Source organism: Lichenostomus cassidix, chromosome 3, assembly GCF_008360975.1.
Source record: "Lichenostomus cassidix isolate B80296 chromosome 3, HeHo_3.0, whole genome shotgun sequence".
In the NCBI taxonomy this organism is placed as follows: Eukaryota; Metazoa; Chordata; class Aves; order Passeriformes; family Meliphagidae; genus Lichenostomus; species Lichenostomus cassidix.
Window position 1 is genome coordinate 5,439,873 of NC_139483.1, and position 13,286 is coordinate 5,453,158.

A 13,286-nucleotide genomic window follows, 5' to 3' on the forward strand; every position below is an offset into this window, starting at 1 on the left:
TACTAGAAATATTTTCTCCCTCTGTCACATGAGTTGGGTGCACAGATGAATCCAATCCATCTGCTGCATCTAGGAGCCAGCTCAGCATTTTACTAAGACAGTAGGAATAACTTCCAAGTTAGCTTTTTGTTTACCACAGTCCCCTGGCAGGAACAAACATGTGCTTCCTGATTTAAGGCCTGTGATTTCTTGTTGGGTGGCAAGGAGAGGTGGGAATTGTTACTCAGTCTGAAGGTCACACTGGGGTCTGACCCAAGTGGGACTTGCACTGATCTTGTTTTAATTTTAAGCAAACAACTGTATTTTGGGGGTAGTTATGGGGTTTTGATGTGTGAGTTATAATCCAGTGCTTTACCCTGGATTTATTATGGCAGAAAAAATGATATATGGATGATTAGTTCCGTGTTCCCACCTTGGGTAAACACGGTGTAAGTGGCAATGCCATACCTTGGTACTTGTTGGCTGTACTATCAAAAGCCCATAATCTCCTGATTTGAAGGAAAATAATTAAACATTAAAACTTCCCAATTACTATATTTCTGATAGAAGCTTTTTGTTCTGGTTGTCTTTTACTGAGTTATATGAACGAAAAAGGATTTCCCAGGAATCTGTCAATATTATAAGGGTTCAAGAAAATGAGATTTCTTAAAAACAAAAAAATCTTAAAAAGCAGATGTTCTACACACTTCCATTCATGTGAATCTACCTGGATGTATCCCACCAACAGGAAATACTGCTATCCCAAGTAATTTGAACTTCCTTTTTACTATGGGAGATAAAGGTTTAATTAAGTCTCAACATAAAACCATTGTAAGACGGTCTTAACTTAGCTTGGGAGGGGGCACAGATTTCTAGAATGCTGTTATTGATTTCTTTACTCCTTTTGCAAAATGAAAAATGTAATTAAGGTAATTGTGCAAGGAATCTTTCTATAATTGTGTCCTAAATAGATTTATATGGGGTGTTGGTACAGAGAGGGGAAAGCAGGGAAGGTATTTCATGTGAATCTGACACTGGTGTCTCTAGATTGCTGAATATTCCTGAGTTTGAAAAAAGCAGTTTGAGTCACAGTTTAGGATTTTCAGGTAGAAAAGTAAAAGGCTTGTTAAAAACTGGAAACCAAGCCTACTTAGTAAGGAAGCACCAAAAAGCTGCTAAACTTTGGGATGTTGTGAAAGCCTTATGGGGACGCTTGGGGTTTTCACAAGGATAAGGCAGTGTGGAGGCAGGGTCTGACTGCCCCCAATACTCACCCTCAGGTAGAACTCTCCATTCTCATTGCCAGACTTGATCCTGAAGGTGTTGATGGTATTGGGGTAGATGGTGGTGGCCTGGATCTGGAAGATGTCCGAGGGCACGGTCCTGTCGGAGCGGATGCTCATGTACTTGTACACCACCGAGTAGGGCAGCTCCCGGCAAATGGCGTTGGACACTGGGCACACACAGCGGCTGCCACACACACAGGGGGAAAAGCACATTAAAAGGCATTAAAATGGAATTTTCTGCTTCATCCCGTCATGTTCCCTAGTAAGGATCAGCCTAAAAACACAAGTTGAATTTTTCCCTTACTTCTCTGAGGTAAGGACATAGGGCTCTTGGCAAGGATTTCGGGGGTAACAACGGAACCCTCCGTGGTAATTCCAGCAGATTTCATCCTCTCTGCATTCATTAGTGGTCTCACACTCGTTTATATCTAGGAGGAAGGAAAAGGGGATGTGTCAAAGTAGATGAAAACAGGGTTGCTATAAGTGTACTACAAAAAAACCTGCTTGTCTGTTGAAACCCATCAGCTTTCCATGTTCTTGTCCTTGCCTTGTTTTCTGGGACCTGGCTATAAAGGGCTTCTCTATGCAGAAGTGGAATAAACTTGTTTATTGGGTGTTAAGCAAGACTGAGTGTTTTTAGTTGACTGGAGATGCACATTAATCATATGTAATGCAACTGTGGAAATGCTGTCAAGTTTATAATTAGCAAAGAATGATTTTACAGCACAAGGTGTCCTGAAGACAGAGGGAAAAGGTCTCAAGGAAGAATTGAGATTGCTTGCCTTTTGCAGCTTCTCATTTGTAATAACCTGGGTTTCATGGTCTAAAATGCTTATTTAATGGCTACATTTTTACCAAAATAGTGAAACCTTGTTTATTGTACAAAGTAGAGCTGCTTTTTTTTTTTCTTGGGAAAAGAACCCTGAAGGGAGGTGGGGACTGTCAGCCTTGCACTGTATTAATGCTCTATTTCCTGTCAGTGCCAGAGCCCCACTGTCTTCCCACATGGTCTCCTGAATTTCACACAGCCACAGAAAGGCTTTATTCAAATGTAATCTCTTGGAAGGCACAAACAGGTTTTTAGATGCTTAAATCAACTATCCTGCAGAGTTCAGAGTCAGCTGCTGTTCTTAAGAAGAGAAAGAAGTTAATCAGGATTTTGTAAAACAAAATGTTGATAAAGAAGAGTCGTTTACTCATATTTTCTGCCTCTAATTATCACACCTATTTATTTCTAAAAATACTGACTCTTAAATCAGGTTCTGCATTACAGAAGCAATAGTTCTTGCACTATACATATTGTTCTGCAATATTCTTTAATAAGATGCAGAGACTGTTAGCACCACTGATGAAAAACCACAAACTTGAAAATCCTGGCATTTGGTGGCACTTGGCCAGAACATTTGTTTTGCTACACATGAATTATCTAAGCTGCTGAAGGCCTGCAATTTTTTTTATTTCTGTTATCAGAAGAAACATATCTTTAATTTCTGCAGTGACTGGATTTAGGAATCTCTCTGAAAAGAAACATGATATAAAGCCATGTACCATGTCTGTAAAAAAGGCCTGGTTTTATTCAGGGATGTTTATCTCAAATTTAGAGCTGCTACCTTGACATCCAAGACAAGTTTTATCTGTGGGTTGCAAAAACCCAAATTTTGTCCTATGAATCCGAAGGACTTGGAGTTTGAGCTGAAGGATTCAAATGAGATTATAAGATATGTAATGAATCATCAACTGCATTATCAACATATCTCCTGCTAACAGCACAGTAATCCTGTCATGAAATATAACCATTTAGCTAGCAAGCACTGTTAGCCTTGCCTGAAATGGTATAAATAATGCAGGGCTGAGCCTGCCAAGGGGAGGGCACTTACCTTGACATGTCCTGCCTCCTACTACCTGGTATCCTTCAGGGCACACACAGGAGAATTTCCCTGGTTCATTGACACACTGGTATTGACATAAATAACTTGAGGTTCTGCATTCATCAGTGTCTGTAGAGAGCAAAAGAGCTTCATGTTATTGGCTTTTAAAATTTACCTTGTTACAGAGCTAAACATAATAGCTAAATGCTTGGGAAAAAAAATCTGTCTAAAAAGAATTAAATCAAAAACCTGAAATGTGTTGCTTAATGCCTTGAAGCTGCAAATGGAAGGGTGAGTTCTACTAGGGTTTTGTTAATAATCCTCCAAAAGGAGAATTTTGTATTTGAGAAAGCAGAAGCTAAATTAGACTTCAGAACAGGTTTGGGAAAATAACTGTTGAAATTGTGTATACTTGTAGTATTTCAAAATGTGATGACTTTGAGGAAAAAGCCCACAGCTGTGAGATTAGTTAGTAAGGCAAAAATGTTGCCTTTGTACTTGTGCCCTACACTCATGGAGTAGCTCTCTGGGAAAGAGGGAAAGGTCTTTTTTTGCCTTCTAATAATAATCAGTGGATACCATTCTCCTGCTTTTTTATCCTTGTGTAACCATCAGTCCCTCGTGAGGGGAGCCTGGTGTGAAACAGAGCTGAACCGTGTATGCCATCAACAGGAAATGAATTTGAACCTATCAGGAGCAGGGATTGGCTTGGAAAGCGCAGAGCTCCCTCCCACTACCTCTGAGCTGAGCCCAGCTCTTGGGCTGGGGTCAGGGATGTCCTTGGAGGCTGCATACTTGCTGCTCCCTGTTCTGTTCAAATAGGATTAGCTTAAGCAGCTTGGCTCGGCAGAGGGAGCATCTGTAACAGCTCTTGCAGCTCGTTTGGGAGGGCAGGGGTAAAGCAGGGACCTCGCTGGCTCCAAGGCTGGTAGAAAGGATATGGGCTCTGAGGGTGAGGTCATCATGTGTCCAAAAGCAGATTAGGGGACCCCTGTGGAGGCTCTGGCAGAGGAAATAAAGTGTTGATTGTATAATCATCAGGAGACATGCTGTTTGTGTACACAGGCTGCAAAGCACCTCAAAAGCACAGTTGTCACTCCTTAAAATCAGAAATTGGAGGTTTTATTGTCAGAGGAGCCTAACAGCACACAAATTGCCCTTGTTTTTGGTGTGCATTCCTTTCCAATTCATCTAATAATCATCAGCATTAGACCACCCACAATTCCAGGGAGTTTGTGCAATGAAAGTTCAGAAACCTTATTCTTCCCACTTGAGATCTGAAGTGCAGCACTCTTGTCCTATTTTGCACTTGCTATAGAGATATTCCTTCCTACCTGTGCCTGAAAGCAGCTGCAGCTACTCAGGTGTGAATTAGCCCCATTTGTACCATAAAAAATAAATATCTTAATGCTGCAAACTGTTACCCACAGGGTATCTCCAGCTCAATTCTGTCCCTTAGCTCACAGAAGGTCTTATGGGAAGACCATAACAAACCAAAAAATTGCTCTTCCGAGAAAAAAAAAAAGTCTTACCTTCACAGTTGATTCTATCACTGCTTAACTCAAAGCCTGGATTACACTGGCAGATGAAAGAACCCAGGATATTGTAGCACTGCTGTGCACATGGGTTGTTGGCATCGCATTCGTTTATGTCTGAAAGGAAAAATTAGATATTTATCTTGTGTAGGTGGTAATTAGGCTCAGTGGATTAGTCCTTAGCCTGGCCTATTGCTCAGCAGAAGCTCAGGGTTCTATCAATGTAGATCTGCAGTCACTGGAGCAATGTTAGATCTGTGCTTTACATTCCGTGTGAAAACCAGTATTTTTCCAGGAATGAGAGTTATTCTAATGTATGATGAATTCTCCAAAAATGTTTAATGTGGCTATTAAACTCCACATTCCAGTGCCTTTTTTTCAGGTATGAAATGCCAAGTCTCTATAAATAATTGATATAAGGAACACATACTGATAAGACCTCTCAGCATGCAGTGGTTAAGATTTATTTGAGCTATTTATTACTCTGAAAATTTGTTCTTTTAAATTCCATTGCAATTATAACATGGGCCTTTGAGGCCAGTAGAGTTCTGCAGTGCTCTAAGGCCTAGACCATATTGGGGGAAGGTATTTTTCTGTGCTACATTTTCCGTGGTGTTGCCCATCCCAAGAACATTTTGAGGACACTGGTATGAGAAGAGAAGCAATTTTTAATGGGAAGTTTATATAAGTCTAATCACCTCTGGAATCTATAGCCCTTGTTTAGCACAGACTGTTGATTAACTGCTGCTCCTGTCAGTCTGTAGATTTTAGTGTTTTCCCTTGTATTTCCGTCCTGCATGTTTTCCATTCATATTTGTGTTTATCAGATATAACCATGAGCTGAGAGCTGTGTTTGGAAAAACCCTTCAGTTCATGGCTTGTAAATGTCAGCAACACTGTAATTTACAGATACAACTGAAAACTGACAAAGATGAGGCATTCAAAAAAATGAAACCAGTGAAGAGAATATTAATTCTCTGCATGATGAACCTCCTATTCCTGAAAATGAATGATAATAGGAGAAAACTCATCACCAAGTTCTTTTTCTTCCTCTGAATTAATTTCTGGCAACAGTGCAAAGGATGTACATCATACCAGTACTACCAGAAGGAATAAATAAGGTGTCCAAAGCCCCAATTTGGCTCATTTTCCAAGAAATTTTAACCCACTTTCAATACAGGCAGGAGCTGTAATACAAATGTAATGAGTATAGCGGTCAAATGTCACTGTGGCAGATGTGAGAGTTTGTTTTGATGCAGGAACCATTCATTTACAAGTTTTCTCCTTGGCTTCCCTTTTCCTGGTAGAAATGTGCCTGCTGAGGCTGGGAGGCTGAAAAGCCAGAGAAGGAACATTTCAATGAAGTGCTGAAAGACTCCACCTTCCATTTGAGCCATGGAAAGGGACAAATAGGTGACTTTTGGTCACATGGTTTTGTTGTGACCATGGGCAATTTTTAAAATCCTATGATTTGGTGAGAACCAAGCAATTTCTGTCTCAGTTCAGAGCTGTGCAGTGTGCCACGGTGCTTGATGAGGTCTGGCAATGCTTGGAAGGGATGGTGGAAGCTGGAAAACACAGCCTGATTTTTCTATGTATATAATATAGATTGTATATACATAAATTACCTCTCTGAAGAACTTCTGACCATCTCCATCACCAGTCTCTTGGTTTTACAGTCATTTTCTCTGTATTTCAGCATTTTTATTAGTGCTCTAATCCTTCTAGAATAGAACTTATGAGTTCAAACTTGATATTAGTCTTAAAGTTTTACTGTGCAGCTTCCCTTAGTGTTTTATTTCTAAGGGCGACATCACTGCTGAAAGGTCACTCACAGCCATCCTTGTTTTAATTTTTATATTTTCTAGATGGTCATATGTGGCCTAGAGACTTTCTTTACCTTGTGCTGAGGATAATTACACTTGACTGCAGAGGTACAGTATTGATTCCTTTGATTTCCAGTTCTGGCCTTTGTTGTGTGAACTGGGAATAATATCAAGAAAGCCAATAATAAAGCAGAACTGAAAGAATAATGAAATCTAAGGTTAAATACTGACTATAAGGCTCTAGATGCTCCTTGGAAGTCTGCTATGCCAGCAAAACAACAGGTGCTCAAGAAGGCTCCAATTTTTTCTCCGACCCTCCTTGTAATTCTCGGATCACTGGCAGAGAAGCCTCTCAGCGCAGTCTTTTAGTGGTTGCTCTTTATTTCCTCCAAGTTTCCAGTGTGGCAGTGCTGTGTCAGTATTAGTGTCTGAGGGAGCTGCTGTGCCTGGCTGAGGAATCCTTACCTACACAGGTGTGGTTGTTGGATGCCAGCTGGAAGCCAGCGTTGCACTGGCAGTAGTAGGAGCCGGGCGTGTTCACACAGCGGTGGTGGCAGTACGGGGGCAGGGTGCACTCGTCGATGTCTGGGGCACCAAAAAACAGCAGTTAGTTCACAGGGAATTAGAGCACTTCCCTGCTGCTCCCTTGTGTCCAGGGAAAGCTAATTGCACTTGATTAAAGGCTGGGGGAGAGCTTATGTGAGCTGGGGACTGCTTCCATGGATATTAACAAGATACAATTTAACTTTTCCTGTAAGTGACTATTCTGTGACAAGCTTTTATGCTAGTTGTCTTCACTGTGCATTCCAACTTTATTTTATTAATTCAGTCGGGCAGTAGTGTTTGGTCTGGTTTATTTTGTGTAGGTAAAACTCAGTGTTTTGTTCAGGTTTCCCACCGGGATCCCTCAGGATCAGACATGGTGCTGACCTACACAGCCAATGTGGCTTGGAGCTCATTTTCCCAAAAACTCGCATGCAGCGCTCCTGGCCCAAACTAAATCTTTTCAGCTCCATTAGGAACAGTCCAGATTTTCTGTGCAAGTCCATGGGAATGGCAAGGGTAGAGAATTAATGGGCCTGAAAAGGAAACAGGTGGCTGTGCTTCCACAGGAGTCCCCAGAACCTGCCTTGCTCCCCAAGAGGCTTCTATCACTCCTGTTCCCCTCACTGCCTTTCCTGGACACCTTTCCCCCCAGCAGCATCACACCTGGCTGTGAATCTCACGCTGTGAGAGCTTTCCACAGCCTCTCCTTGCAGGTCAGCCCTGCTTTTGAGGTGGAGCAGGCTGCCTTTCCAAGAGTAAGCATTCCTAGTGTGCATTGGAGCAGGGCTTTCACCTGCCAACGACACAAAACGTGCACCGCCCCATTCTCTTACCCCTCTGCATTCTAAAACACTTCCCTGTGTTCTGGAGGAGATAGTAGCTCTGGTTTTGCCTGGAAAACATGTTTTATTATTCCATTATCATGTGTGTGTGGAGTGGCTGCCTTGAGCTGTGGCCTGCTGGAGCCTGGTGAAGAAATCCACGCCGTGCTCTGTCCTTGTACACAATGGGACATTTCAAAGGATCAACACTCACACAAATCAGAATAGTATTCACTGGAACAAAGAAAGGCACTTCCTATATCCATGCCAGATCTTGAGTTTCCTACCTCCAGCTGTTTCCACCATAGATGTGTTTAAAAAGAGGCCAAGACTTTTTTTTCTTTATAATGAAGAAAGTGTTTGTTTTAATATCAAGTGAAAAAATAATCTTTAGAAGTTAACCCTTTCTTTGTCAAATTTGGGGGTGAACTTACTGGAGTGTTTTGGCTGATTCTGAATGAAGAGGCTTACGCTGGAAAAATCCTGGCTGCCCATATAGTAGTGATTGTCACTATAACTCTTGTTGCAGAGAGAAATTTGGAAGTGGAAATGGAATAAGGAGGCACAGTAGATTTCCATCCTTGACTTTTACAGGACCAAGCTCTTGTAAGTTACTTTTTAAAATAGGGTTATACAGTATAGACATATGAGCAAGGCTTTGCTGCATTTATACATGTAAATGCATTCAGGATCTGGCTCTGATTCAGTGGGAATTTTCCTTGTGGGATTAGGCACATCAGTTCTGGGCAGATCTAAGGGCTGAGATTCAGCTGATCGATTGGGCCAAATCTGTTTGAAGTGATGCTGGAAAACAATTTCTTCTCTCTGCAGTCATGTATTTCAGAAAAGACCATTTTGCAATATGTGAACAAGCAAATTAAAAAAAAATCTCAGAAAAAAGTCAGAAATTATTCATGAATTCAGATTAAAATCGACCAATTGTTAAAAATGTGTCTTTTTTCCTCCCTCTACCTTCAAGCTGAAATAGTCTGGAAAAATTTCTTTCAAAGTTGAGAAACATTTCCTCCCATATGGAGAACCTCTATCAAGATCTGGCCCTGAGAACATTTTCTGGCTAAGCTGTTATAAAAATCCCCAAAGACAGGCTTTATTCTGAAATGCTGACAGTACTAACTGTTGGGATGTACTTCTAATTTAGGTCAGTGTGTAATATGTAATACAGGTGTTATTCTTGGTTTTGACCTAAATAGGAGAAGGGAAATTTCACTTTCCAGACATCTTTGTGCATAGATTTAGATGCACAAATGTGTTCACATTTAGGTATAAGGGTATATTACACTCCTTCATTTCTTCTGAGTTCTGTCATGTTTCCAGTAAGATTTTCATTTAGGACCATGGGTCTTGATATCAGAAGTGGCAGTAATGTAATTTACCTGCTGTAAAAAAATCTAAATAAACCCCAGATATATTTTAAAAAAAAAAAATTAATGACCTTCCAAAACTGTTTCTCTACCTACATTCCAAATTACTCATCCTACTCCTGCACAGAGAACTGAGAAAAATCAGATGCACCTGTGTTTACACCAATTTGACAGTTCAGGGCCTGATCTACATCTCTTAGGAAAGAGATAAGAATTTTTGGGTTTGTTTCTACAGCCCTTGGATTGAAATCCTGAAGAAAGAGCCATGCCCAGAAATTTAAGTTATTCTAGGCATGTACTAAAATCTCCCTGGTTTCCTACCTGTGGTCTTAGCAAGTCTTTTAAAAGAGATTAAGAATAAAAATTTTAAAATTCTTCTACCATTTGAAATGCAGGATCCCTGAAAGGGGAAAACCTCAAATTCTGTTGAGGACAAAACACCCTCACCCCAAACCCTTTCCTCCTAAGCTGCATAAAACCAGTGCAGTGTCTTAGAGGAGGCTATCTTGAATATCACCTCCTGATGTGCAGATTTGACTCTCTTCTTTCACAGTTGTTCCTATTATCTGACAAACCCAAGGCTTAAGGCTGGAGTTTGCCTATAGATGCAATTTATCCATTGAAATGGCAATTAAAGGGGTGTTAAATGCAGGCTGAAGAAACAGGGTAATTTGGCATGATGTCCCCAGCTGAGGATGGGATAGGGAAGGTGCAGTGTTTACCCTGCTCTTGGATTTAGTTCCATTGCTGTACTTGCATGGCTCCCAAGGGTGCCAATAGGTTATCTTGGCACGGAGAATAAAGCATGGTGGTTTTGAGAGGCTGCAAATCTCCTGTATGTGCATTCAGAGTTTCCATCTCTTCCATTGGTGCTCATAAAGCTGAGTCCTGGAGCAGGAATGGGGGCTGGGGGAGTGAATGTCGTGTCCCACAGAGCTGGAGTTGAATCTCAGGGGAAAGATGTGCTTTGCTTTGCTGCCACTGGGGATTCATGGCAATATCTGGGATACTGGGCAATGCCCCAACACAAACAATCAACACAATGGGAACTATTAGCAGAACTCAGCTTGTGAACTTCAAGTGTTGATTATCCTTAAAATAGCTCCTCCTTCCATGTGTTAGTGATTAATTATTGTGGTAAAGTGTCTATCCCACTGCATTCCAAAGTGAGACAGCTGTTTTACACCACACATACCCATCTGCTGTATGGTCAATATGAAGGTTGCAACTGTAGGTAATGAAAGAAAATCGTTTAATGTAAAGCAACACTTACCAACACATTGGTCCCCTCGTTTCTGGTAGCCTGGAGGGCACTGGCAGCTGAAGGACCCTCTTAAATTGACACACACTTGGTCAGCTCTACAATTGTGGGTTCCAGTTGCACATTCATCTATATCTTTATGAAAAACAAAACAAGTGCAATATTGGTCATTAAACTGATTTAAAGTATTTAGCCTGTGGAAGTGCTTTACATGGGTTCAAGCTACCTGTAATGAAGGCAGCAAAGTTCAAATACACTCCCAAGATGTCATCTCAACACTTACTCCATTTGCAGCTATCAGAAATCTGGAAGCATTTTAATTCTCAGGCACTGCATTTGTAGATATTTTCAGATATGCTTTTTTAAAATACCAAATCCTTTCATTTGTCAAATACCATTAATATTTTGTACTTGTCAGTCTAAAATTTTCTGTAAGCTTCTTGCAGCTTTATAATATTTGAATCATTTGCCTGTTTTGTTTTGTTTGTTTTCCCACGCTGGTTGGATGTTTCATGCTGAATTACTCCAGAAAATTTCAGCAAATGTAGTTCAGCTCTTTCTCAAGAATGAGAGGAGTTAGAAATATGTTGTTTTGCTGGTACTAAAAGGACTCTGCTGATCTCTTTTGCATGGTTCCCGTGCTCCATGCTTTGGACAGGGACTTGGAACTTGGTATGCGGTGGCCTTTTCATCAGGAAGAGATCTGCCTCTTGTCATTCCCATGAAAATTCCCCTAATTCAGTCAATCTGTTCAACTCTCTGGAAACAGTTTACTTATGTTTGTATTTGCACAGTACAGCTAAAAATACAAGTTCTAGCCCGATACTTTTCAGAGTAATTCAGGCAGCTTTTAGCTTGCTCTGAATGCAGGTTCATACAAGCATAAAAACAGCATTTTCATTTTGCCTGCTCATTATGACTGCTGGAGGTACTTAATTATAATTAGACTGCATGTGCTGACAAATGAATTACAATTTGCTTTCTCATCTGAGCATCCAAAACGTTGGAGAGCTTTTTATTGTAACATGACACAGTACAGTGAGATGACTTTTTAATTTTGGCATTGTACACAATTTGGAGACTCTAGGCTGAATAAACAAATTCCTTAAAACTTATGATCTCTAGTTTACAAATCTCAGCTGACCTCTCTATTTGTATAGGCACTGGGGATGTTAGACATCACCAGTGGCAGATTCTGGGTGGTGCTTTGGAAAAAATGATGGATTCTTTCTCATAACAAATGAAAACAAGATTCAATTAAAAAAAAAATCCATCAACAGTTTGAATTCTCAACACTGACCCTTTCCCCAAATATCCAAGTATTTTACATATATCTTCCCTTTATCCAACAGGGAAACTAGAGCCCTTTTATGTTAGGCTGTTCTTTGCATGTTCTGCACAGTGTCAGTCCTGAAGCTGCTGTGCTGGTGCAGGATTTGCTGAGCTCACTATTGTGTCCTGACTCTGAAAAGCACATTTTCAGGTGTGAAGACTTTTGGGGACTACAACTGGCTGCCTCCTGCCACCCCAACATGGGGCAGCTCAAGGCAAGTCTTTGCAGGGACCTCATGAGCTTTGTGCTCCTGGTTCCTACAAAAGCTGGAAATGAAATACATGTACAGGTCAAATCCTTTTTGTTGCAGAGTGTGCTGGAACAAAAAAAGTTCATTTGATCTTTAGAAGCTTCATATATGCGTAAACATGAGTTACCTTTTAAGATGGATTAGTTAAAATGCATTGAACAATAAGCTGCTCCAGCTAAAATGATTCATAGATTTACTTATGCACTAATGGTCTTTGGCTGTTCCTGATGGTAAGTTCAGCTGGACAGAAAAACAATTATTCCCAATTATTGCCTGCTAGCTGCCTCCATATTTGGAAACCCTTGGAAGGTTTGATATTATGGCCAAGACCTGGATTTATAAAAGGTTGGAAGTGAGGCTGGACAGGAGAGGAGCCTCCTGCCTTCCCTGGGGAAGGGGTGGTAAGGTTGCCATGCTTGGCATGGTTCTGCTCCCACCTGAGCAAAGAAATCAGTGGTGATAGAGCAAGGCTGCTGGCCTAAAGGCTGTGTTTAAGGGAAATACGATGGGAGGAGAGTAATGGGCACCTGGAAGGGTTTCAGTGCTGACATCTCCAGTATGGCAATAGTTGCAGATGTGTCCTGCTGTTGTGACTGATACAGAGGTGAGGAAGTGAGTGAGGATTTCAGTGTCAAAAGCAGTGCCAAGTGTGGACTGTGTTGGTGCAATCCCAGAAGCAGCCCAGCCCTCCTGCAGGACAGGAAGGAGCACTGGTGGATTGAGCAGTGATGCTGCAGCTCTGCCTTAGAGTGAGGCCAGAGAGGAGGCTCCAGCTCTTGGCACTCAGTGTGACCCAGCTCATTGGCCATTACAGAAACAGTCTGTTTCCTAACTGTCCAGAGAGTTCTTGGAGAAATAGAGGTGTGGAATTCATAGGAAGGAAGCAGCAGCAACACTGGAGTTTCCTTGGGATATGGCAGAGTTTCTGTTTCTCTCTGAGGTGGCAGAGGCAGTTATTTATTTATGAATATATACATGCACTTCTCTGCCTATGGGAAATGGCACCATCTCACACTGCTGAGACCAATATTGATTCCATATTGATCCCAATATTGACCATATTGGGATTCCCACTATGTGTTCATGGCTCTTGAATTGGGTAAATTGTCTATCTCCAGTTCTTCAGGGTCTGGCCAAACTCAAGTTTCCAGATTGTTTTCCTGGTTATGTCCCCCTTGTAGGGAAAAGAGGAGCTCCCA

At 41.3% G+C, this 13,286-nt stretch overlaps 1 protein-coding gene and 1 long non-coding RNA gene across 5 annotated transcripts in view; one reads left to right on the forward strand and one right to left on the reverse strand.

Annotated features, from left to right (window-relative positions):
* The window catches only part of LOC146438933 (uncharacterized), a 147,570-nt gene that overhangs the window by 17,670 nt on the left and 116,614 nt on the right, over nucleotides 1-13,286 (forward strand). The gene's annotated exons all lie outside the window — the stretch shown is intronic.
* The window catches only part of EFEMP1 (EGF-like fibulin extracellular matrix protein 1), a 45,452-nt gene that overhangs the window by 1,830 nt on the left and 30,336 nt on the right, over nucleotides 1-13,286 (reverse strand). Inside the window, exons 5-10 of the mRNA XM_085054192.1 lie at nucleotides 10,517-10,639; nucleotides 6,960-7,079; nucleotides 4,666-4,785; nucleotides 3,143-3,262; nucleotides 1,570-1,693; nucleotides 1,254-1,449 (exon numbers count right to left, since the gene is read on the reverse strand). Coding sequence (XP_084910318.1) covers nucleotides 1,254-1,449; nucleotides 1,570-1,693; nucleotides 3,143-3,262; nucleotides 4,666-4,785; nucleotides 6,960-7,079; nucleotides 10,517-10,639 — 803 coding nt within the window. The remainder of the gene's footprint in view (nucleotides 1-1,253; nucleotides 1,450-1,569; nucleotides 1,694-3,142; nucleotides 3,263-4,665; nucleotides 4,786-6,959; nucleotides 7,080-10,516; nucleotides 10,640-13,286) is intronic.